This window comes from Saccoglossus kowalevskii, chromosome 16, assembly GCF_978046115.1.
Source record: "Saccoglossus kowalevskii chromosome 16, keSacKowa6.1, whole genome shotgun sequence".
Lineage (NCBI taxonomy): Eukaryota > Metazoa > Hemichordata > Enteropneusta > Harrimaniidae > Saccoglossus > Saccoglossus kowalevskii.
In genome coordinates this window covers 206121-233493 of record NC_140656.1, presented here as the reverse complement: position 1 = coordinate 233493, position 27373 = coordinate 206121, and the positions used below count along the sequence as shown (strand labels likewise).

General features: G+C 40.4%; 2 protein-coding genes and 1 pseudogene across 4 annotated transcripts in view; 1 reads left to right on the top strand and 2 right to left on the bottom strand.

The window, feature by feature from the left end:
- The first annotated feature begins 43 nt into the window (after window positions 1-43).
- LOC102803242 (small ribosomal subunit protein mS23-like) lies at window positions 44-25112 on the top strand. 2 transcript variants are annotated; one of them, XM_085491546.1, is made up of 5 exons: window positions 44-119; window positions 12902-13063; window positions 22071-22151; window positions 23666-23738; window positions 24898-25112. In XM_085491546.1, the coding sequence occupies exons 1-5, from the start codon at window positions 73-75 to the stop codon at window positions 25060-25062; spliced, it is 528 nt and encodes a 175-aa protein (XP_085347672.1). In that variant the 5' UTR covers window positions 44-72; the 3' UTR covers window positions 25063-25112. The 2 variants fall into 2 exon arrangements, with proteins under 2 accessions (XP_085347672.1, XP_085347671.1); XM_085491545.1 differs by having other exon boundaries at window positions 23612-23738.
- On the bottom strand, window positions 5582-7399 carry LOC144360163 (uncharacterized; annotated as a pseudogene).
- LOC102803360 (D-aspartate oxidase-like) overlaps window positions 25062-27373 on the bottom strand; it is a 55281-nt gene continuing 52969 nt past the window's right edge. For both annotated transcript variants that reach the window (XM_085491544.1, XM_085491543.1), the window contains exons 9-12: window positions 26456-26532; window positions 26020-26137; window positions 25755-25853; window positions 25062-25229 (exon numbers count right to left, since the gene is read on the bottom strand). In XM_085491544.1, the coding sequence (XP_085347670.1) occupies window positions 25122-25229; window positions 25755-25853; window positions 26020-26137; window positions 26456-26532 (402 nt within the window). In that variant the 3' untranslated portion in view covers window positions 25062-25121. The remainder of the gene's footprint in view (window positions 25230-25754; window positions 25854-26019; window positions 26138-26455; window positions 26533-27373) is intronic.

Below are 27373 nucleotides of genomic sequence, written 5' to 3'. Positions count from 1 at the left end.
GCTGATAACGAAAGTTTAATTTTACAATAACTTTAGGTTTGATATCACATGACCTCAATTTAGGAATCCAAGATGGCGGGGCTCAGTCGGCTTGAGAAGTTGGGTACGATTTTTACTAGGTAAGTGATATACGTGTGGTGCCTAGTGGCAAAACAGAACGTATACTGAATTTTGGTTACGGGACTAATCAATGCACAACATATTTCAGTAAATTTGTACGAAATTCCCGCATCAACATCAACAACCCGTTCACGAGTTTGTCTCCCTCTATCGGTGAAAAGTTTAGCTTGATCATGAACATGATGAAGCCGGTCCCTAGATGTCTATTATCAGAGGTACATTACTTGGGGTTTGCAACTCGCATAGTACTGTATGGTGACATCATGTCAAGATCCCATTCAAGTCTCTTCTCGTAGATAGCGAGACTGAGGCTACGACCTTCTGACATGACGCATATCAATGTTCAAGGTTTGTAATGAAAAAAATAAACTTTTCTTGTCACTATCATAGTGAAAAATGTAATACATCGAAAATGTACAGAAAATATAGTTCTCGTAATCCGTCATATCGTGGGCAGCTATTTTGATCCACCTGGACATCCCAGTATCCTAGTTACCTCGGGCATGCGCATTCGCATTTTTTCTGAGTTGGAACGCTTATGCGAGAGCGAGATTGTGACAGGATCTTGGTATCATGTCACCGTAGTTACAAACCCCAAGTAATGTACCTCTGCTATTATCTATGATAGAGGGGCTGTGATGAAGACTATACCTGTGGGCCTTTCATGTTTGTCCTTCCTCGCACCCTACTATTAAAAACTCAATAATAGTTCTGCTGAACAAGCAGACAACTATTTTTATCTCTGATTAGTGATAAATTACAACTTTATGAACTGCCACATAACTGCATTCAGCATTACGGGAACAGCCCATTAAAAGAGTGTAACCTCACTTCCTCACTTGGTTATCAGTTTATGATCAGGACATTAGTCTTATTTAATTAGTTATAAAGATTGTTAGGCACGGTTCTAGAAGCCGTATCTACACACAAATTGGTGACGTCACAAAATACATCACCTTCAGTCGGGGTCGTTTCCTCGGTATATACAAATTACAATAAAGATACTTAAGACATTACGCATAAGGTAAAACAAATCATGTGACAATATAATGATAATAACGATAATAAATCCTGGCTTAACAGTTGAACAGAACGATCATATAGTCAGTCGGATCACGCACTTCATTGCAAAATGGCCGTATGGTTGAAACTGAGTCATGGCATGACGGGTGAGGAAGACATCATTAACCCTTTTCCGGTCAGGGGAGTTTCAGGCTATCAGGTTAAGTCGGTGAAAAATGGTCATGATTTAATGCACTCCAGTAGCCAGCATCTGTGCATGCTATCCTGCCAGACATTTTTGCAAAAATAGGCCATAGTTAACAGACTGTATCAACCTCAGTTTTCACATTTTTTGCAATCTGTTCGCATACACACTTCATTACCACCATGGACAACAATTTCTCATATAAAAAAAATCACCGTTTTATTTCAATACACATTTTTTACTGTCGTTAAGTAACGATGTTTTGCCCTTTGTACAGTCTCAATAAACACGTGTTAAACATTGAAATACATATTGCTTAATTGAAAACACATTACAAGCAAGTACAAAAAAAATGCGTGAGTATGGGGATATTTGGGACATGTACGAGGGAAAACGTGTTTGACGTACTCGACCTAACAGCGTACATTTCAAATTGCAACGTATATTCAACGTCTTGAACTACATGTGTAACATATTACAACGTACTTTTCGTGACTTAACTGATGTTATATTCAAGCTCTAACATATATTAACCGACTTGACCGTACGAGTATGCCCTCACTTACAACGTATATTTAACGACTCAAACTGAGACTAAAATGAACGAGAATGTAACTGCAACAACTTGATCGGGGTTACCTTCACACACATATATTCACCGACATGACCTGATTAACAAACTAAATATTTCAACGTATATTTAATGACTTGAAATAAAACGAACTAGCGAGAACGTAACTGCAGGGACTTGGCGTGTATATAAACTCACGCAGAAATGTATTTCCACCGACTAGACCAGATGAACTATCCTGACATTAAAACGTATAAACACCGATTGAGCATGAAACTAAATTAACGATAACGTATTTTCACCAACTCAAACTATTGTACAGTTTGTGACGCTGTAATAAGTCCCAAATTTATTTGTTGTACGCCTTTCTTAGTCGTCCACCCCGGCGGGCTGCTCCCATGCGTTTGCCTGATGTTGAGGGCTGCTCTTCCGTACTTCATGTTTGTGTTTCCATGGTACGTTTTCCCTTCAGTGCCATGTTGTGATGGAAAGCAGCGAAACATTCGCCCGCATGAAGGTGAACTTTACAAATTGGGCATCCTTTTGATGTTTCTGATAATCGGCCACTCGCTGTTTTTCTCCCATCCTTGCTGCACTGCTTACACGATTTTTGACGCCCGGATAGTCTGCATATTTCGTGCGAATCCATGTTTTCACTACGAATAAATGACATGTTACTTGGAAGAGAGCCACCCTCTCTTATGGATTTTTAAATTCTACTCGAGTGTCCACCAATCAGTTGTTTTGCGGATATTGAAGAATTTGTGTGTTACTTTAGTTGTGCGATTCAATGCCTTGAAACATTCATTGACCAATGCAACATCTATGAGGTAACAGGCCATGTAGATCAGTTCGAGCAACTTCTTGATCGGGAAACACGATAACCCACTTCCCGATTGGGAATTGTTTCAAAATGAGGCTGCAACCCCTTTGACCTTTAAATGCATTGTGGGTGATTATGAATCGGAACGAGTCTGTGACCCTTAGTATGACCTTCACCACCGTCCCGTTGAGGGACGGTGCTCACACATGGCTGAGATGGACACTGAAATAACAGAAAGGTGAGGCTTTTTTACATCTTCTTCCTATGTGTAATTAATGATTTGGAAAATTATAATTACAGAGTCGAGCGATATTATAGTGTATGTTACTACATACTAATAATAAATGCGTCATTTTGCTTGCTGATTTGAACATTCGTCCCATACACACGTTTCCTCCACTTTATTTACTATGGATGGTTAGGAAGTCAGTGATTTTTGTATCAAACACCCGTCTAATCAAACATGAAACAATGATAACAGTAAAGAGACGGGAAATTCATTAGCATCAAATAAATGAGTGAAGCAAGCAACCAAAACGTTTCTTGTATAACAGCTGACGCAAATAAACAGGGTGTCTGAATAAAGTTGGGATGTAACAAAATACATGAAGTTATGTTGACCTTGGTGCTATGAAAAATAATCAATTATGGCACAAATAAAAATAAACTGTGAAAAAAGGGTTTTCGTACCAGCCCACGTGCTAATAATTTTATCAATAGTGCCTTGTAACCGTTCTAATGGAGTAACTAATTCCTTGTTATTATTATTTATAATTTTCAGTGAACATAATAATCTTGGTAGGAAGAAAACCCATTTTAGAGGACATTTCAAAGATCTTTCTTACATTGAAGATAAAAAACTACGCCAAACCAGTGTATGCAAACGAAGGAAAACTTTATTGAGTGCTGCATATGATCTTCATAGGTTGACTGGTGCAAGTGTGTTTGTTAAAGTAAAGTATGGTGGAATGTCACGATACTATGGATCTAATGATCTGGTATCTGATTTTGAAGGACATGGGTTAAAAATAACTAAAGGCGACAGCAGATGTGTTGATGGCACAGTTCCAGTAGTTAAACCTTCCCCTCAGAAAGAGTTTAGGCAATTCATGGAATCATTTTTACCATGCAATACGCACATAATAGGAAACGAGGAAGAAGTTACCACTGACCAGTCATTACCTTGCACATCCACCAGTGAACCCCAATCAATGTCATCTCAACTATCCATCAGTGAACCCATACCTACATCTCAACCATTCATCAGTGAACCCAAACCTGAATCTCAGCCATCCACAAGTGAACCCATACCTGCACCCCTCCTATCCGTCAGTGAACCCATACCTGCATCTCAACTGTCCATCAGTGAACCCATACCTGCATCTCAACCGTCCATCAGTGAACCCATAACTGCATCTCAACCATTTATCAGTGAACCCATACCTGCATCTCAACCATTCATCAGTGAACCCAAACTGGTATCTCTGCCATCCACAAGTAAACCCATACCTGCACCCCTCCTATCCGTCAGTGAACCCATACCTGCATCTCAACTGTCCATCAGTGAACCCATACCTGCATCTCAACCGTCCATCAGTGAACCCATAACTGCATCTCAACCATTTATCAGTGAACCCATACCTGCATCTCAACCATTCATCAGTGAACCCAAACTGGTATCTCTGCCATCCACAAGTAAACCCATACCTGCATCCCTCCTATCCGTCAGTGAAACCATACCTGCATCTCAACTGTCCATTAGTGAACCCATACCTGCATCTCAACCGTCCATCAGTGAACCCATAACTGCATCTCAACCATTTATCAGTGAACCCATACCTGCATCTCAACCATTCATCAGTGAACCCAAACTGGTATCTCTGCCATCCACAAGTAAACCCATACCTGCATCCCTCCTATCCGTCAGTGAAACCATACCTACATATCAAGTGTCCACCAGTGAGCCCATTCATGCATCTCAGCCATCCACAAGTGAACCCATACCTACATCTCTACCGTCCACCAGTGAACCTACCTCTTGTCCGTCCGCCAGTGAACCCACACAGGTATCTCAGTCAGCCAATGAACCTATACCTGTATTAATCTGTTCTATATGCAACAAAGAGAAGGCCCGACGCCAGAGGAAAACAAAGACTGACTGGATTTCTTGCATGCACTGTGATGTGAAGCATCACCAGAAGTGTGCCAAAATAAAAGGAAAGAAAAAAAAGTTCTTGTGTCATAATTGTTCACTGTTGACTGTTTTGTTCACTTGCTGATACAAATGTATATTAAAATATTACTAACATTCTCACATACTTTATCTCAGTCATAAAATAAAACAAGTTGCAACTTTCTAAACTTTTATTTTATGCAATAAACAAGAAAATGAAACATGCTGTTCTCTGTGTACATTTGTAAAAAACAAGTCACAGTTCATCAGATTGTAGTACAGTGAAACCTGTCTAACCCAAACTAAGGGATTGTGAAAACTGTTCACTTTACACTTTGTTAAACATGAAAACCTATTTAGAAGGCAATTTTAAATTGTTCGGTTTTACTGTACAGTACAAACCCAATTTATCTGATATGCCCTGGATATCAAAGTGGCATAACTCCATGACTGATTCATGTGATATCAATCCAGTCCATATACCATATATTTTTTTATTAGAATGGAACCTCCAATAGGCATACATGAAAATTGTGCCTTCTTCTATTGTAATAACAATGTATTTCACATTTACCAAAAACACTTGTTAAATGCACATACACTTCTAATATAGGAAATATGGTACAGCACATAGCTGCTATTCTAATGGTGTTTGTGCTACATTCCCTTGTAATTCTGTAAAGGAATTTTTCTGCCAGTGGTCATACTTATTGCACTGTGGGAAATGTATACAATCTTAGAATGGGACAAACGTGTAGAATGTCATGACTGTCACACTCTAAAATATACAAAAACAACTATTTTTTGGGGGCTTGTATGCACATCTTGTATTTCATCTTTTCCAAACATTTCTAATTAGAATAGGGAAATACAGTAACTGTAGCTCAATCATTTTCTTTACAGAGTTCCAAGTTACACTCTTCCTGCTCAAGCAGGGTACATATTTCATTATAGAAATTAATATAATCAGACTTTTTAGATCTTTTGATCTCGTTACTCCATTCAGAACTGTATATTTCTTTCAGAGAGGTATCTGATATACAATCTAATTTTGCCAACACAAGTTGTTCAATGACACTCTTAGTCTGATTGTTGATATCATGATATTTACTAGACTCAGCTGGAGTGACAAATATAGGGTAATTGTCACTTCGGTCATCTGATACTGGCTTTCCAAGAAATTTCAATTCTATGAATTTGTTTCTTTTTTGCATTGCCAAAGAGGTAAACTTTACAAGATTGCTATCCAGTGGATTACCATCCACACTTACATGCGGTCTGTTTACAAATGGGTCCAGACAGTATTTTGCATTTCTCAGATAGCTTCGCCAGGCATTTATTTCATTAATTTGACTGGGACGTTTACCACTCTTTCCACTGGAAGGGTCAGAGATACCCATATTTTGAAATGTGGCCATTCTGAGCTTGTACAATTTGCTTAAATTTCGAAAAATGTTTATCCACATCTGTGTGTCTGGCATACCAGTGATCCATGATTTACTCAATTTGTTAAAATTCTCTAGTACAAAATCTAAACCTTCACCTTTACTGGGATCACCAGAGACAGACTCACACCTATTGAAAAAGTTACCAAGTTCACTTTGATACAGTAACCTGTCTGCCATATCAGCAATGTCAATAAATCTGTATTTGGGGTGCACCCTAGCATGAGAGATTGGGGAATATTTACATCTGGCTGCATTCATTAAATCCACATTATTGCGTCTCACACCAGCACGGTAATTTACCACAGCTTGACAATATGTGAAGCATTGTTCTGCTAAATACATATAAAATGGATCTTTTACTTCATTTAAAAATCTGAAGAACCCCTTTACGGATGCATCAAAACCCTTTTCCATACACTTTCTTACATAGCGAATCAAAAGCTCATCTGTGGTTCCATCAAAAAAAATTTCCAATAATGCCCATGATTTGTAACCACAAACATTTCTTTGCATATTTCTGGGCCCTTTCTGATTTAAACCCCATCATCTCAACTAGTGAGCACATGAAAACCTCCCAATTTAGCTCAAAAAATGATTTTGTCATGTTCATTTCCATGTGCCCAGGGCCAATTCGCAGCAAAACCCAGTCAAATTCTAACACAAAATCTCTATGTTCACTATTGTGAGCTACAATACAGTGCTTCACAAATTCATCATTGCCAAAAAAGGACTCTGAACACAGAACACATTTGTGTACACTGCGAATAACTTTATGTGCAAGCATGTACGGAAGCCCATCCATATATACAGCTAGCCAATATCTAGAACCTGTTCCATAAGTTTTAATTCCAGCAGTGGTACCAATTTGTCTGAGAACTGTTACAATGGTTTTATGAGAATTTGGATTTACAAATACTGGATCCAGAACACCAACAGGTGGTGGTGAGGCAGGGTGGTTAGTGCTAACATGGTCATATCTGAATGAGCTACCACTCATGCTAGTGGGATTCATCAAAGTAAACTGTGGTTGAAAACAATCTTTACATTCAACAGGCATAAAGTCTAGTCTGATTTCAGTTACTGTCTCTATGGAAACACTACTAGTATTCTGAACAGGGTGGCCACACGACCAATCTCACAGCAGCCTCCTTCATATTAAACACTCACAAAATCGCAATAAAACCGGGAAGTGGTTGCATATTACGGTGTAGCCAACATGGGAAATACGCACAATACAAACGCCATGGGTTTTAATTCCACTAGATACACACTCACCAGAACCGAAGCAATCAGTACACAAGCGTGCCATCGAGATAAAACAAAATTATCTTGAAAAGACAATGGGTTCGAGTCCCACTCAGAGCTATCGTAAATAGGTAAATCAAATAAACTGAAATCCCTCAAACCGTAACAAGTAAACAAAGAACGTTGCGAAAAAATAATAAACCTCACGAAACTCCACCATGCAAAACTGAATGAATGACTAATAAAATAACTTGCGTCTTAAACTGGACGACGCGCAATTTGTTCAACAGTTTCCAGATTGTGACAAGAGATAAACAAGACCCAAGTCAAGGTACATGTAAGTTTTGTTAAAGTTTCCATGGCGTTCCCTATATTATGAAAACAATTCAGCCAACGCGAATATCTTCTGTGGTGTTGTGGAATTTATACTGTGTCTGCGGAATTGTTGATTGAGGGTTTGAAGTCAGCAGTTATCATTTTGTTAGAAAGTTTCACAATTAAATCAAATATCTATTTCATTATTTTAACAACTTGCAATGGTGGAAGTTGATCAAACACAGACTACTGGTTACCAACAACTCGGGCAAGGGGCTAATAGCCAAACGCGTCTGGCTAACACAGGATCAGTTGAGCTCGTAAGTAAATCGACATGTCCCACCTCGACCCAACACACAGTTGGTGTCCCTGGGAATGGAGTTTTGACACAGAGGTAAGCTTGGCTTAGCTATTTCAAGCGTGTTGAAAATGCGGATCATCGGAATGATGACCTCGGTTCGAAGGGTCGTTCCCCAGGCCGCACTACGCAGCCGCCCGGTATAACACTTTTTATAACGCCAAGTTCTCCTATGGGAACTAGAGAGGCGGGTTTCGATCTTGGACCAAGTGAAGGAAGCCCTGCCCTGGTGGTCGTCACTGGCCAACCTTGGGCAGAGGGGGGCCCCCTTGGACCCGCTCACCGCTGGTATGACTCTGGTAACAGATGCCTCCCCCCCAGGGTTGGGGAGCGCATCTATTGGATGAACAAGCCCAAGGATATGGCTCACGCATTAGTTTCGGGACTACCATATCAACTGGCTCGAACTGAGAGCAGTGTACTTAGCATTACCATGCTTTCCCCCCGTAGTTCGAGTCCTGGCAACGCAGCGGTGGTCTGCTTCAAGAAGGAGATGGCATTCCCCATTGTTGTCAGTTCTAGCGGAGCAAATCCTCCTTTGGTGCCTGGAATACAATGTGGAGCTAAACGTACACCACCTTCCAGGGGTAGGAACAGTCTTGTGACACCCTTTCAGGGCAGCTCCGTCTCCAGAACACTGAGTGGCTGATACCCCAGTGGGTAGCCTCCAGGCTGTTTCGGCTGTGGATGGTCCAAGATTAAACCGGTTTGCCGCACCCCGGAACACCAAGCTTCCGACATACGTAACACTCCTGCTGACTCCAGGAGCCTGGGCCAGGGTTGCTTTGCTACCCCGCGGACCCACTTAGTTGTGTACGCCTTTTCTCCCTTCCCACTAGTTCACCGGGCACCTGCATATTATCATTGGTCGCACCCAATTGGCCAAGCAAGGCCTAGTTTCCATTTCTGTCGGAAATGATAATCGAAACACCAGCAGTGCTTCCGGACTTACTGGATCTGTCGTCCCAACCAGATGGTGCACTACCAACGAGCCCAGCAAGTATCACTTACACACATAGTCTCTCAGTAGACCCGCACATACGAAAGCCTTATCTGAGCGGGTTGCCAACGTCCTGGCCAGGGTGGGCAGGGATCCCACCAACGCAGCCTACATTTCTAGGCTGCGAGCTGATTGGTGTAGCGGAAGGGAAATTGATCCATACTATCCATCTATTTTCCAGGTAGCAGGCTCCTTCGTCTACCTGTTTGACGAAGTGGGTTTGTCCTACACAGCGATCGTTGGCTACAGGTCGGCCTGGAGGGTCAGAAGGAATTGCTTCTCTGCCTGGTTCGAGCACGGATTTGCCACCAAACCATACTATGAATTTTGGACGGGGTGCCAGGCAGGCAGAATAGGCCAGCCTCCCCAACTTCCATAACCAGGTGTCTGACTCTGCCTACAGTTCAAAATAGATGCTACATGTACAAAATGTAGACCTTTCCCAGATTTGTTCATTTCGTGATGATATCTTTTATTCTCTAATTATTAACAGCGAAGCTATCTCAGCTGACAGCTTGTTCACTATATCCAGTATTGTCTGAGTGTGTTCTACGCTGGTTGCTTTGTATAGTTGGTTGTCATCTGCATAAGCATGGTGCTGTACAGAGTGTTGTTTTATAAGATTGAATAACGGCTCTGTATATAGGACAAACAGAACTGGTCCCAGGACGGGACCTTGAGGAACACCACAGCACAGAACAGCACAGAACTTGATGAGGTGTAGCCATTAACAACAATGATCTGGGTCCTGCCAATGATGTAGTACTCAAACCAATTCAAAACTGGTCCAGATTTACCAAATGTATGTTCAAGTCGATGAAACAAAATGTTGTGATTGACAGTGTCAAATGCAGCGGACAAGTCTAATAAAACCAGTATGCTTAATTTGCCACTGTCAATGGTATTCAGTAGATCCTTGACAATTTTCAAGAGTGCAGTTTCAGTACTGTGGTGTTTACGATATGCAGACTGATAAGTACATGTATTAAGCAGATGGTTAGTAATAAGATGATCGTTTAGCTGCATCAGGAAATGGAAGATTTAATACCGACCGACAATTATTTAGTTCATTTGCATTCAGTGATGGTTCTTGATTAGTGGTTTAACAAAGAGAGACTTGAATGGTGACGGGAATATACATGTGTACCAGTAGATAGTGAATCATTAATAATTGTTGTTATATATGGTAACATTGTATCCAAGCATTCAATTAACAAGTTAGTTGGTATGATATCAAGATCGCAGGATTAAGCTGGAGATTTGAGAATCGCGTATTTCACTAGCACCTCAGAAATCGGATTAAAATTGTTCAGAGTGTGACCTTGGAAACGTTTTTCACTATGGACAGAAATATCATGATCTTGGCAATCCAACCTTTCTCTAATCAATTTTACTTTACGGTTGAAGTATTCTAGAAAGCGTTCAGGCAAATCAATTGATGGGTAAATATATGGCAGAGTAGCAGTCACACTTCTACCAAGTACAAAATGTAGTTGATGTGTAACACTGAATAGTTGTACTTGTATTGTCAAGTACTTGTATTGTCAATAAATTTATTAAAAACTGGTGTATTATATTCAGCTGGTAATAAAATACCTTTAATTTCAATATCTCCAAATTTACGAGTTTCTTGTTCATAGCAGTCAATAAAATTTTTCATATTCGTACCAGGAAGTTTTCAAAGCATTTAAATTCACAATAGTTTGCTCAATTTTATCTGTAAGTTCAATAACCAACAACGTGTCTTGCTGAAATACCCTTGACAAATTTGCAATAATTGAAAGAAAATCTAAAAAAAAATAGAGCATCTTCAGGAAAGATGAGGATCTAATCACTTTTAAATAACCCATCTTGCGACTTGATTACTAGCTGTGTTTTACAACTGTAACAATATTTACCGCTAATGACTTCACTGCGCGTTCCTTGCTTGCCAACCAGCGAACTTGTTTGACTGACGAGAAATGTGCTAAGTCCGTCTCAAATATATTGGCAATTTCCTTAAGTTCATGTGAACATTTCGAAAAATAGTGGTAAAAATGAAATATCCACTTTAACATGGCCTCGAAGTCTGATATTTCTTTCACAGTTTTACAAACGTTCAAAATCGCCAATTCTAACTTGTGCACCACACAATGAATATCAATAGATGCTCGGGACAACATCTTTTATTTTCATGACGTCACCTGTGTTCTTTCCCATATTCACAAAGACACCATCAAAGTTTGATGTAATAAGAGATGTTTTTTTCAACGTATCAGGGTCGAGATCGTCCAAATTTGACACTTGATAATCCATTTGTCAGGGCATCAAAAACCTCCTGTGATGTGTCATTTTCTACCGATGTAATCGCAACCTCGCGGGTGACAGGTAACTTGGTACGTGGTCCAACATACATGTAGCGTACATAGGTAATTTCCTGTTCAATAATTGATTTGTTGGTACTTTCGTCACCAAGAACACTGATAAAATCCACTGTCTTGATTTCTTTGGAAATGTTCTTTCTTAATGTTGAAGCAATGTGTTCCATAAATTTTGTACAGCCATGACTATTAACATAAGTTTCTCTGAGCTTTACCACAAGTAAATTCGATGTCGGAAAAAGACTTTCCTGCTTTGGCAGTGTTGAATAAATATCTCATTCGGTCTTGGTTTTCTTTACCCATTTGTGTGAAAGATTTGACGATAAGAGTTTCAAATACATGTTGCTGCTCGGCCATCTTTATCTCTCAAGAACTGTCGGCTACATGACAAGTGTCATTGGTGACATTGTGTGATCGTAGCGTATCAAGTTTCAAATTAGTCGTTCCTTACACTAAGGCACTTAACTTATCAGATGACAGCGGATAGTTTCGGCAATATTTACAGAACATAGTATTCGTAATTCCATCGTAGCGTACCCAAGGAATGTGTGTCATTGACTTCTACCCCTGTAACTTGCAGAATGTGTGTCATTGACTTCTACCCCTGTAACTTGCAGAATGTGTGTCATTGACTTCTACCCCTGTAACTTGCAGAATGTGTGTCATTGACTTCTACCCCTGTAACTTGCAGAATATGTGTCATTGACTTCTACCCCTGTAACTTGCAGAATGTGTGTCATTGACTTCTACCCCTGTAACTTGCAGAATGTGTGTCATTGACTTCTACCCCTGTAACTTGCAGAATGTGTGTCATTGACTTCTACCCCTGTAACTTGCAGAATGTGTGTCATTGACTTCTACCCCTGTAACTTGCAGAATGTGTGTCATTGACTTCTACCCCTGTAACTTGCAGAATATGTGTCATTGACTTCTACCCCTGTAACTTGCAGAATGTGTGTCATTGACTTCTACCCCTGTAACTTGCAGAATGTGTGTCATTGACTTCTACCCCTGTAACTTGCAGAATGTGTGTCATTGACTTCTACCCCTGTAACTTGCAGAATGTGTGTCATTGACTTCTACCCCTGTAACTTGCAGAATGTGTGTCATTGACTTCTACCCCTGTAACTTGCAGAATGTGTGTCATTGACTTCTACCCCTGTAACTTGCAGAATGTGTGTCATTGACTTCTACCCCTGTAACTTGCAGAATGTGTGTCATTGACTTCTACCCCTGTAACTCACAGAATGCGTTGTTGACTTTTATCCCTATAACTTGCAGAGTGCAGAACTTGATGAAGGCTGGTGTGATCAAAGAGAAAAATAAACCAGTTTGGTTTGATGTGATGAAAGCTTTTCCACCTTTAGAAGAACCACTATATCTTAGAAAAATTGACAAACGTCCACTGCCAAATATTCTTTATCCAGAAGACAAAATTAGAGCGTAAGTAGATATTAGATATTTGATTTAAAGGGGAACTAAATAGAGCCTAATTTGGTGTTTGTATTTATTTGTAGAGTTATGATGATTTACATATGAGAAACCATAAAACTGTCCCCGCCATCTTCCGATAAAACATGCCCGCATGATGTATAAACAAGAAAGGCAACAAAGCATGATGACGAAATACTATCTGATTATATATAAACAGCTTAATGAGCCATAGTTGGCTGGATTGATGAATTAACTTTCAGCCTAGGGAGTTTTGACTTTTACATTAATGTCTGGATGCTGAAGTAGGGTGGTGGACAAATTTTCATCTTGGGCTGCTCTGGCAAATCAATAGGACAGTTGTTACAGGAACACCAAGCAGATTGTTCACAGACTTACGAGTAATTTGAAATAAAACTATCATTCAAACAAGGGGCATTGTCGACATCAGATAGACTCTCGTTACTCACATTGGACTGATCTGAATCTTCGCTAAGTTAACAGTCTACCGTACAGTCCGTTAACAGTCTATCCTGATCATAAGCCCGGAGGAATGAACATGTAAAATCATGAAAAGTAAGAGATGGGCTTATACTCTAGGACCACCTCAGAAAAGATGATTTTTTTGGGGGGTTAAACATTGTAACCAACTTGCCACCAACGAAAAATTATCCAAATAACATCCTTCGTTCACCACGCTGGGCTCGGGGATTTTCACGAGCTTCGTGAGTTGCCGAAACTCACAAAATTAGTCTTCGCGAATAATTACCAAGCTAAGGGGTTTCAATGGTATGGTTTACAAGGCTTCACATGACACTTGACGGGACAGTGAACAAAATGGCCATGTTTTGGGAAAAACAATAACAAACAAGCCAGAGATAAAGTTACGAGTAATTTTGTTTTAAAGAATAAATAAATACTACTAATTAGTAATGGCAATGAAATAAAATTAGATATGATCAAATACTACTAGTGTCTTATTATGTTATTGCACATAGCATCAACTATGAATGTCAGTTCATAATAATAATAAATTTACAATGTACAAATGTAGCTGTCACAAAAATTTTCAAACCTGAATATTGTCAATGGTTTCCTTGATGGAGGATTGAACAAATCCATCCATGAGTTCATGATTGTCTCGCAAACTGTCAGAGATGCGTAGTAGCCAATGTGCATGTAGGGGCTTCATAATAGACAGCCTCAAATCAACATTAACTTGCCTGATATCTTCTCCACATTCTAAGGCTACCACTATTTTGCTAGCATACCATGCATTAAATTCCTCCTTCAAGCATTCTTTGAATTTGCCGTTGAATGAGAGGTTCAGAGGTTGCAGCTCCGATGTACAACAAGGAGGAACAAATACTGGTATCACACCACCATCACGGAGTTTCTGTAAAAAACTCTTGCTTTGGTGTGCTCGAAAAACATTGAATATCACCAAAGATTTTTGTTCAGCTGGCAGGCTAAGTTGATTACAGATTTTCTGGATGTGTGGAAGGAGAACATTGTCGGCATAACGTTTCATACTGTCCTCATTGCTCCAGTGGTTAGTGGTGTGGTAAATGTTCCACTTGGTGGGAAAATTAAAGTTCGGATGACATTGACTCGTTTTCCCTTATAGCACTTATGGTGGCAACAAGTTTCCGGCCATGGAAACACCAAACAGCACGGTGATTTCCCGCTTATCCTCTAACCCAATAATCAGGACTTGTTTGTCTCTTTCTTGGGCCAATGTCCATGAGCTCATGGGTATGATATGGACTCCATTTTGATCAAAATTGATCACTAATTTGGCAGGTACATGTATTGCTTTGTTTGACACAGCTTCTGAATCATTCATATCGCCAAATAAACATGGAGGAATGGACGAAAATTCAAAACATTCATCGTGATATTGCAAATCTTGAATTACATTGCGTTTTTGTTGTACCATACATTGCATTTTTAGAGTTCATCAATTTTGTTTCAAATACTGCAGTCGCACAGAGATAACCAGAACGTTGAAAACTTCGTGAAATCCTCGTGCAGTAAGTTAAGTTTTCGGATTCTCTCAAATTTGTTTTGACCTTTGCCACCTATTCCCACATCAGAGTAAATTACAGCATTAATTGTTCCCCGGGAATCTTTGCTGGTATTTTAGCTTAGAAACAGAAGGGCCATAAGACTTGATTTCCAAGGATGCAGGTCATTTGGATCGAACGATTTCTTTTGTTTAAAGTTCGTTGTATGCCTAGAAACATGGCAACGCTGTTATTTTGGTGAATATATAGAACATGCCCTATTCAAATAAAGGATTTTGATATGCCAATCGAACAACTCCGTACTGACACGCCTTCAGTATAAAAAGTTCCCAAATCTCCGAAATTTGACAATGGCACTAGCCCAAAATGTAATCACAGTGTTGAGGGACTGTGATGTAATCTATAATTTTGATGTCGCCGTACGTAAAAACACGCTCTCGAACTTGACAACATTCAGTCTTTAACAACTAACCAAATGAATGATGATTCGATTTCTATGCAATTGTGATTCTCAATTTCTATGTATAAAATATCGCTGGTATGGACATCAACGGCTGACAGACTATTTTGATTCTGTAAGCTTTCTTGACACTGGCAACTGACTTTTATCTTTTTGTTACTATTCTTACTTTTGATTGGTCGAATTAAGTAAGTAAACGATCCAGTGCATAGTCAACATGAAACTCTGGATAACATGTAGGACCTGAAAATAGCGTCAACATACAGCATTAATGGGCAAGTGACAATCCCTTTTTTTAAATCTCATTTACTAGGATTTCCACATGAAGTAACACGTTATTATTATAGCAAGAAAAAATAAGAATTTCTTTTGTTCAGGTTGGATAATGGATTATATAATTAATATAACATGGGTATTTTTGTAAAGTGTACCTTTATGTATTACCGGTAATATATGCATACAATTAAAATGATAAAAACCTCAAATGCAATTGTAGTAGACATGTAGAGTAAACAAAATTATCAAGAGTGATTTTGGATTACCAGTAGTTAAAATTTTGCCAACATGATGTGATATTATATATAATTGGTGGTGGAATTACCAAGCCATTTTATAAAATAGTGAACAAATATTTTGGTAACAAACACTAACCGTAAAATACACCAATCATTGTCACTTATGAAATATTTTATGTTGAAAATTCTTAATTTTATGTTCGTTGTATTGCAACACATTAGTGAAACAGTGACCCCTCGTGTCAGGATCCAAACAAAAAACGCGAGATATCAGGGTTCGTGAGGGGAGGTTCATGCTTTGAAAACGGGTAAATAACACATATACACATGTGTTCGTAGTAAGTTTTCATTATTGGAAAACATCACAGCTTCCATGCCCACATGGATTCAACTCATTGTAGTGCATATTTTATAGAGCTATATCAAAGGCAGACCGGCCGAGAAGTACGTAAAGTCGCGATTTAATACCCCGTCAACACCTTGTAATTGACGGACAGTAAGTGTTAAGTTGTCTCCTCCAGCCCTTTTACGACTAATTAAATACAAGATGCAACAAAACATTAGTTCTTTTACTTACTTCTGTTACATATGTTACATACAAAATATTGTCAAGTAATATGAGAGGATGCACTAGAAACTAGCTAGGATATATACACTGTTACCAATTATCATGTATGGGTCAGAAGTATGGGGTGCTTTCACTTTTGAACTGTACAAAACAAAACAAAATAGTATTATTACTAATGAAGCATTCATTGAAAAATTGTTTAGTGACAAAACCCAATTTGAACAGCTTCACATCAAATTCTGTAAGCAGGTCTTGGGTGTACATAAGAAAGCAAGCAATAATAATGCTGTCAGAGCAGAGTTGGGATGCTACCCTATTATTATTGAACTCTGCACACATATGCTGAAATTCTGGAAGAGACTTAAGAATTATAAATGGAATGAATTGGTGTGTTCTGCTTTCAACCAAGAAAACAAAGTTAAAACAATTGTATGTAGAAAATATTTGGTTGCAAAGTCTACAAAAAGCAGAAAATAACAAATTACGAACATACAATAAAATAAAATTAGCATTCAAATTTGAGCCATACCTGGATCTTATGAAAAATATAAAACATCGAACCAGCTTAACTAGCTTTAGAATTTCAGCTCAATTCACTACGTTCAATTACCCACCATAGACTCCGGTCAGTCAAAATGACTATTTTGAACTGTAGGCATTAATCAGTGATTCTGCCGGTGACAGAGAGATAGAATCTAGGTCAGGGGAAGCCCCGTGACCCCAAGATTCTTTTACCCCTTACATCACGAACCCACATGACCGAGGCCACATGGCAGCGCCATAGGCAGCCGTCAATCACTCAATTTCATCTCCGCCTCGTCGGGAATGATTCTGAGCGACTCTGCCTGGCTCAGTTGCTTTTTCATGTCCGGGTTTCTAGCGTGGGTTGTTGGCGCTGCACGGTATCCAACACTGTAGCTGGTAGGCCGGGTAGATCAGATGCAGTCGGAGCGAGCTGTCTCCACTGTGTCCCCTCGGTGGGCAAGCTGGAAGAAACACGAAAGCATGTTTGCATTCAAACACGTCTCTTCCGGGAACCCCCGTTCCCAGCCGAGGCTCTCCCACTATTTTGGGGGGAGGCCGAGGCTTAGGATAATTGCACCGGGCCTCTGGAGCCTCGGGCACTGAATGCCAACGGGGTGCTGGCAGCCAAGCCTCCGATCTCGGGGCAGGGCTTTCAGGGCAGGGCACACGTTGACCCCCCCCCCTACTTTCAGCCAGCTAGGGTTCGTCATGCGGTAACGGTACATTGGTAATGAATTTATCCTTGTGTCCGGTCTCCACTGTGGGTTTTGACTCCCTTCTTACCAACCCACAGGCGTCCCCAGAGTGAACCGACCCTGTCATGAGACGCACAGTCGAACACACTCCCTCTCATATATTTAAAGTGAAAGAGGAGGCAGTTCGCTTGCGTCGGATACAGCCGGTACTCCGGGTGGTCCCTCAGAGTCTTCCATCCGTATGACTCGGTGAGCCACGCTTTTGGGGTGATGCGGAGTATCATCGATCCCAGTGATACGATGTAGATACCCCCACCCTTGATCCTAAGGCGACCACCTAAGGTTGCTTCAATGCTTATGGGATCACGGGCGTCGGGATCCAAAGCAACCCCGTCGGCACCTCTCTCCCTGTCTGTCTGAGTGCGGAGTGGGGCGCAGAGCATGCAAACGATGTTGATGGGCGGCGCTGGTCAGCCACGGAGGATGTATTGCTTAAGGCCCCTGGGTGGGGATAACATTAGGCAACACTTGCTCCCTCTCACATATTTAAAGTGAAAGGAGACTCAGTACGCTCGTGACGGATACAGCCGGTACTCCAGGCTGTCCATCTGTAATGACTCGGTGAGCGGAGTGGGGCGCAGAGCACGCAAACGGTGTTGATGGGCAGATGTTGGTCAGCTGCGGAGGACATAACGCTTAAGGCCCCCGGGTGGGGAAGACATTAGGCAACACTCCCCGCTGGACCAAACGCTACCCGGTCGGTGTGGTTTCGGGATCAGACCATAGCGTGGGATGAGACCAAAACGCCCCCAACCTGATTCCAAGGCTCCTTCCCCAGTCCCCAGTACCACGAATTTGACAATCCGGGCAAAGGGGGACAGCCGCGTTCCATGGGCGTCCTTACCAATCGAAGACGACCCATCCAGCCCTGAGGGCAGAGTTGCTTGAGCGCATTATTGTGCATGCCCAGGACTCTGGAGACCTTGGAGGCAGAACGCACCATCCTCCTAGACCAGGCGACATTTTTACTGGTGGGCTACTGCACATCTGCATGCGACACCCTCTAGTGTCACTTGGCTCTCTTGGCCAGGGCCACGCGGCCTTAGACGCACGTGTTTTCACCGACAAGCTGAGTCGGGGTACATCCCCACCTCAGTGACGCAGACTGGACATCCTCCACCCTCTTTGTTCAGGGAATGGTGGGTACAGTCTCGGAGCTTCAGAGTGCAATGAACCAGAGGGTTCAGATCAAATCCGCTAGCCAATTGGCCCTGCCAAGGGCAAGCGGAGGACACCCCAAGCACAGAAAACACAACACCCTAGGGCGTCATCCACTAGCCTGTGTCAGCCAGGAGGCAAGCGCTCATACCCTTCCATGAGAGGGAAGAGTAGTGGTGCACCCTCAGGGAGGTGGTGGCTCCTCACCCTCTCTGGACGGACGTCTACCTGGCAGCGAGGGAAGCGTGTTTGACGCCCACCTCTGCAACCGGTGTTGGGGGGGGGGGGCAGGCATGTGTTCGGTGAGTAGCCAGGTCACAACTTAGTGACTACTTCAGGCCTTGGGGGACTCACTTCATGGGGGAATGGAGCACCCCCTCGCAACTGCCGAAACCCATGGCCACATATCCCTGTCGTACACAGATTGCGCCGGGGTAGTCCGGTTTGGAGACAGCGGGTGACCGACCCCTGGACCTTTCCAGGTGGTGACATCCTGTTATGGGATACAACTGAAATCTCCATTTCCCCCCGTCAGCTTCCCAGTTGGGCACTGTCAGAGGACTCAATGAGACAGGAAGTAACATTTTTCTGGGAAAAGGTGCCATACACAGGGTATGTCAGCCGGAACTAAGTCCAGGCTTCTACCCAAATGTGTTCGTAGTACCAAATCTACAAGTGGCGGGTGTCCAGTTCTGGACCTAGGCAGACTGAATCAGTACGTGCTCCTCGATCAGTTCCACATGGAGACACCATTCAGAGTTCTCCTCTCCATTCACCGTTTCGACTGGCTAGCCCCACTAGACTTAAGCGGGGCCTACCTGCACATACCGATGCACCCAGCAAGTTGCCATCTCCTTCGAATTGCCCAGCTGGGCCAAGTATTCGAATTTTGGGTGCCCCGCCCCCGTTCGGTTTAGGCACAGTGCCCTACATGTTCACCCGAGTGATGAAACAGGTAGGGCTGCTGCTTCACCAGATGTCGATACACCTCAATCCGTACCCAGACTACTGGTTACTAACAACCTGGGCAAGGGGTTAATAGCCAAACACGTCAGGCTAACACAGGATTTACTTCACTAGTTGGGTTCGTTAGTAAATCGACAAGTCCCACCTCGACCCAACACGTAGATGGTGTCCCTAGGCATGGAGTTTTGACACAGAGGTAAGCTTGGCTTATCAAGCGTGTTGCTTAGCGCTAAGCAGCCTAGCTGAATGCCTAGTCAGCGTTCCCTCAGGGTCCCTCCGAGAACTAATGCGGATCATCAGAATGATGACCTCAGTTCAAAGGGTTGTTCCTCAGACCGCACTACGCAGCTGCCCGGTATAATGCTTGTTATAACGGCGAGCTCACTTATGGAAACTAGATAAGCGGGTTTCGTTGTCGGACCAAGTGAAGGAAGCCCTGCCCTGGTGGTCGTCACTGGCCAACCTCGGACAGGGGGGCCCCTTGGACCCGCTCGCCGCAGGTATGACTCTCTTAACAGATGCCTCCCCCCAGAGGAGCACATCTATTGGACCAACAAGCCCAAGGATATGCCCCCGCATTAGTTTCGGGACTACCATATCAACCGGCTCCAACTGAGAGCAGTGTACTTAGCACTAACATGCTTTCTACCCGTAGTTCGAGACCACAGAGTCCTGCTCCGCACAGGCAATGCAGCGGTGGTCTCCTTCAAGAAGGAGAGGGGGGACGCCTTCCCCATCGTTGTCGGTCCTAGTCGAGCAAATCCTCCTTTGGTGCCTGGAATACAAATGTACAATGTGGAGCTAACTGCACACCACCTTCCAGGGGTGAGGAACAGAAAAGTTGAGATATCAAGAAATACCTCCAGAAGAAAGAATGTGTACACTATGTGATCTAGGGGCTGTTGGCAGTGAAACTCGTGCATTCATGGACTGTGAAAATATTGAAATTAAGAATAGTCGTATAGAATTTTTAAATATGGTTTCAGTTTATGATGAAAAAATTCAAGAATTATCTAAGGATAACTTACTTAAAAAATTATTTACCTCAAATGATAGTTTCATTGTTAACAGTCTCGGAAAATTTGTTCATCAAATTATAATGTCTAACAATATCTAAATTTTATTTTTTTTCTTACATGTATTACATGTACTACTAATATTTTATATTTCTTTGCTTACTTATTGTTTTATTTGTTATTGATGTTTGTTACTTCTTGTTGTTGTATGTTTATTGACCGTAGATAATGTAATTCAATGCATTATTTCGTGCCAAATAAAATATACTATACTAGACTACTATACTATACTATACTATATACCGGTACATCCCAGTTAACGTATATGCATTCTTACAACCTTATACTAAAATATGAAGTTACACAGATAGGATAAATGTCTCATGGCATGGAAAAATAATGCTTTCTTTTGTCTAGTTTATATGATAAATATTTTCAGTGTGTATGTATTAAAATATGCAATCATGGTACATGTACAAAGTAAACAAAATTATGTGAATTTGTATTGTAGGAATTTCCATGCCAGTTTATAAAATTGTGAGCAAATATTTTCGTAAATACTAATTCCCATTTAAGGTGCATATAATTACATATCTCATATACTTTGTATCATTTTAATTATACATGGTATTCCCAGATCAACACCGATGAAAAGACAAGTTTTCTGCACTCATTGCAAAGCTGCTAGTATGTAATTATAAAAAAATACATAAAATTAGAAAAAAAATTTGGAAAACAGTAGAATAAAATATTTATTATAAAAAGATAGTCTGAATCTAGCAATCTGATTGGCTGAAGCGAAGTCTGGCACTAGAAGATCTTGGTTATTATCTATCACCAAATATGGTAATTTTACCATGTCTTGTATCTGCTTGTCATTTAACAGTATATCCAAAATGAATTTGACCATGAATCCACCCTTCATGTTTATAAAGTGTGACCAATTTTATCAACCCACTGATACACACTGGATTGTGTGATTTTTCAAAGAATTTACAAATAGTCTTTTTATACTTGTTCAATCAACAGACAATTTTACCAGGTATATGGTTCACAAGGTGCAATTGATCTAAAAAATAAGACTTCAATAGCACAATCACTGTGTCATATGTAAGTATAACCACATGATGACCCCAGTTTATTATTATAGATATAAACTGAATGAATGCACTTAATCACGACTATTTACTGCTACTATTTACTATTTACTGGGAAGATTTACTGACTGCTACAGGGTAAGGGGAGATAGAATGTTTACTGACTGCTACAGGGTAAGGGAAGGGAGAAGGTTTACTGACTGCTACAGGGTAAGGGGAGGGAGAAGGTTTTCTGCCTGCTACAGGGTAAGGGAAGGTAGGTTTACTGACTGCTACAGGATAAGGGAAGGGAGAAGGTTTACTGACTGCTACAGGGTAAGGGGAGGGAGAAGTTTTACTGACTGCTACAGGGTAGGGGGAGGGAGAAGTTTTACTGACTGCTACAGGGTGAGGGGACAGAGAAGGTTTACTGACTGCTACAAGGTAAGGGGAGGTAGAAGGTTTACTGATGATTACAGGGTGAGGGGAGGGAGAAGGTTTACTGATTGCTACAGGGTAAGGGAAGGGAGAAGGTTTACTGACTGCTACAGGGTAGGGGGAGGGAGAAGTTTTACTGACTGCTACAGGGTAGGGGGAGGGAGAAGGTTTACTGACTGCTACAGGGTGAGGGGACAGAGAAGGTTTACTGACTGCTACAAGGTAAGGGGAGGTAGAAGGTTTACTGATGATTACAGGGTGAGGGGAGGGAGAAGGTTTACTGATTGCTACAGGGTAAGGGAAGGGAGAAGGTTTACTGACTGCTGCAGTGTAAGGGAAGGTAGGTTTACTGACTACCCCAGGGTAAGGGGAGGGAGAAGGTTTACTGATCGACTGCTACAGGGTAAGGGGAGGGAGAAGTTTTACTGACTGCTACAGGGTAAGGGGAGGGAGAAGGTTTTCTGCCTGCTACAGGGTAAGGGAAGGTAGGTTTACTGACTGCTACAGGATAAGGGAAGGGAGAAGGTTTACTGACTGCTACAGGGTAAGGGAAGGTAGGTTTACTGACTGCTACAGGATAAGGGAAGGGAGAAGGTTTACTGACTGCTACAGGGTAAGGGGAGGGAGAAGTTTTACTGACTGCTACAGGGTAGGGGGAGGGAGAAAGTTTACTGACTGCTACAGGGTGAGGGGACAGAGAAGGTTTACTGACTGCTACAGGGTAAGGGGAGGGAGAAGTTTTACTGACTGCTACAGGGTAGGGGGAGGGAGAAGGTTTACTGATGATTACAGGGTGAGGGGAGGGAGAAGGTTTACTGATTGCTACAGGGTAAGGGGAGGGAGAAGGTTTACTGATGATTACAGGGTGAGGGGAGGGAGAAGGTTTACTGATTGCTACAGGGTAAGGGGAGGGAGAAGGTTTACTGACTGCTGCAGTGTAAGGGAAGGTAGGTTTACTGACTATCCCAGGGTAAGGGGAGGGAGAAGGTTTACTGATCGACTGCTACAGGGTAAGGGGAGGGAGAAATTGCAAACTTGAATTGTTATCATTTGCAGATTCATACAAAAATATCAAGAATTGGAAAAAAAAGATGACGTTGATTGTTACAGATTATTTAATTTAACTGTAGAAGAACTTGCCAGGGAAGGACTTGTACTCAAAAAAAGGAGAAAATATTCATTGGTAAGAATAAATATTTGTTCACATGTGAGAAGGACCCTAAGCACAACATGTATACACAAAGTAAGCATGGTCACATTCATGAAAAACTGCCAATGCCAATATGTCAAGCTAGTTTCCAAGTCAGATGTTATACATGTGTAACATTTGTACTGTGGTGGTTGTTTTAATTCAATCCAAACTCACAACAGCAAATCAAATAAATGTTTGGCAATCAATAATTGTATTCTACATAGAAAATATTATTTGTATAAATTAAACTGGACTTGACACTGCTATGATACATTTCAGTGACTTGTTGACACAATAGCACAGATTAAATTAAATTGTTGATAATTCAAGATAAACACTTTAAATTTTTGTTTGAAACAAGATATCAGACATTATTCCAAATACTTGACATATCATTTACTTTGATCAGCCAAGTTCTTTCAATTATACATATACACTGTTTTGTATATATATTACTTGTATGAAAATAAAACTAACATGGCCACAATTCAACCAGTTTTACTCAAATTACTGTACAAAACAATTTAATGTGCATCAATAACTAATGTGTGATTTTTATACAAAGTTGGAATAAATTTGCATAGACATGCCATTCCAAATGAAAACCAAAGGGTTGGTAGACCCTTTATTGTCACACTCTTTGCATACTTTGATTGTGCACAGATTATTCAGTCATTGCATACCATGGTATATTCTTGTGATTCATTATATTAAACAATACAATTATTGTGTTCTTTCCAACACCGGTAAAGTCATACCTATTTTATGTTTTCAACTGCAACAACAAATCACAAACAATTTACACAAACCCATAAAGGCAAATTCTGTCACTGCTATAAAAATGTACATGTGTATAACTATTTCTTTGCAACGATGTAGAATATGGCTCATTCAAAACAAACATGAGAAAGGTATTGCATAACAGTGAGAGAATCCCGACCAAGTATTTCTCCAGTAACCAGTCAAGAAACTGACTATTTTTACTCCTTGTTTGTGTAGCTGTTCCCCTGAACCCCTTGTTGGATTTCAATGATACTTTGTGCATAGATGTTAGGGGACAATACAGAGACATGATTCATTTTGGGATGGTATTATGTACAGAGTGGATATCATGAGAGCTAATACCATGTACGAATTTTTCTCTCCACAGCAATCAAAACAATCAGACAAAGAAAAACGATTTCTTGAAACACAGCCTATAAAAGACCCAAAAATTACTGATATGATAAAAAAAGCCTTACAGATGGCAGAACATGCAGAGAAGAAAGCATCAAATGATGAAGTGAAAATGTTTGATACAAATAAGAAATCATAGCAAATGAATTTTTTTTTTATTTGTTGATTAAAATAGATTATTAAATTACATTTCTGGTCTTATGGTCCCACTTTTGATAACAATTCCTTGACTAGTTTTGTAGCCTGTATTGCACATCCCCAACTGAAGCACACTCCTTTGGCACCATGACCATAGTTATGAACCACCTGATAGGAAATGGAGAAAATGAAGATGTTGAGGTCTGCTTTGAAAAATTATTCAAAGTGAAGTTTTTAATGGTTCCTATGTGAGCCATATAATGGCCATGGTGCTTGACGACAGAATGCAAGGAATATGAGGTTATTACGAGGATACCTCAAAGTGTGCAACAGGAGTATCGACTGATGCGCAGCAGAGGTTGATGCGACAGTGTACTGTCCGAGTGCATACTTTGAGGTATCCTCGTAATAACCTCAATATTATACATCTTTTCCTTCCAAGGATACATCATAGGAATGTCAAAATGTTTAGAACAGAATCAGCAAACTTCTTTGTGTGGAGTTCGGTCAAACACTGATGGCAGTCATGCTTGTTTTTATTATTAGAGGACGCTTATGAGCATAATCGTTCCATATTTTGAATAAGCATTTCCTGATATGGTAGGATGAAAATACACTGTGAAATACTGCAAAATTACGCCATGCTGTAACTTATGACGTTACAGTGATAATTGTATAACAACAAATTTATACCTTGATTGTCTTGTCTCCACATCTTAGAATATCTTTTTCCAGTCTTACAGTTTGTCTCATGGGTCGCAGACCAACACAGTCTTCTAATACTGGAGCCTCCTGAAAGAGTAATCTTGCATGACCTCAAACACAAATATCCGTCTGTTGTATAATTTGTAATTTCTGTCATTCTTTTAAGACATAATTCAGGCAGGCATATAGTAATTTATTCAGTACCACTGGACAAAATTTGCAAAACGTGTGATTAATGACTCTAATTTCATACCTTTAAGCGTGGAATTACGCGACAACATGCATCCATAATTGTTTGTTTGTCAATCTCACTGACTTCTTTATTCCAATTATTTGGCTGTATAGTAACACCAAGAAAGACATCATCAGAGCTGATAAAGGAAATTTGCCACAAGTTTGAATTACATATCTGAAATTAGCTTAATTCATTTATGTCAGACATGGTGTGAAAGATTAATTTACATTGACTTCGGTATCTCGATCAATTTCAATTAAAATTGTTTTGACATCACTCATGGGTTACTGATGCAACTCACTTCGGTATAATTCAACAATATGAACACAAACTTGTCACTGACCATTGTATAATCAAGACAGCATTGTAACTAATCAAAATATAATTCCAACATGAACACAGTGTTGTAACTTACCGTGTATAATTCCAACATGAACACAGTGTTGTAACTTACCGTGGTATAATTACAACATGACAAGAACTTGTATGATCTTCCACTATACAGAATTTTTTAAGCCAAGGAGCTGAAACCTAAAATAAGATTTATCAGAATACAATGGTATTCATCAAAACTATATAGTGCCATGTTTTGACTAATGCAAATCATTATTCATGTTTATTTTTTGTGAAAGGGCTTTGGCATTTATTTAGTTTCTTAAACACAAAATATTTATTGAACAACTATGTGGAAGTGTTTGGCACTTACTGAGGTAGAAGCATAGTAAATTATACTCTCCCCTCTTGTTTACTCTTATTGTTTTCCCTATTTGGATGTATTGAGGTTACTAATACTTTTCTTACCCTTATTGTTTTCCCTATTTGAATGTATTGAGGTTACTAAATACTTTGTTTACCCTTCTTGTTTTCCCTATTTGGATGTATTGAGGTTACTAAATATTTTGCTTACTCTTATTGTTTTCCCTATTTGGATGTATTGAGGTTACCAAATAATTTGCTTACCTTTATTGTTTTTCCTATTTGGATGTATTGTGGTTACTAAATACTTTGGTTACCCTTATTGTTTTCCCTATTTGAATGTATTGAGGTTACTGAATACTTTGCTTACTCTTATTGTTTTTCCTATTTGGATGCATTGAGGTTACTAAATACTTTGCTTACCCTTATTGTTTTCCCTATTTGGATGTATTGTGGTTACTAAATACTTTGGTTACCCTTATTGTTTTCCCTATTTGAATGTATTGAGGTTACTGAATACTTTTCTTACCCTTATTGTTTTCCCTATTTGGATGCATTGAGGTTACTAAATACTTTGTTTACCCTTATTGTTTTCCCTATTTGGATGTATTGAGGTTACTAAATACTTTGCTTACTCTTACTGTTTTCCCTATTTGGATGCATTGAGGTTACTAAA

Coding starts and splice junctions, on each gene's coding strand:
- LOC102803242 (XM_085491545.1), top strand. CDS start 73: ATGGCGGGGCTCAGTCGGCTTGAGAAGTTGGGTACGATTTTTACTAG. Junction 120..12,901: donor TTGGGTACGATTTTTACTAG/GTAAGTGATATA, acceptor TATAACTTGCAG/AGTGCAGAACTTGATGAAGG. Junction 13,064..22,070: donor CCAGAAGACAAAATTAGAGC/GTAAGTAGATAT, acceptor TTCAATCAACAG/ACAATTTTACCAGGTATATG.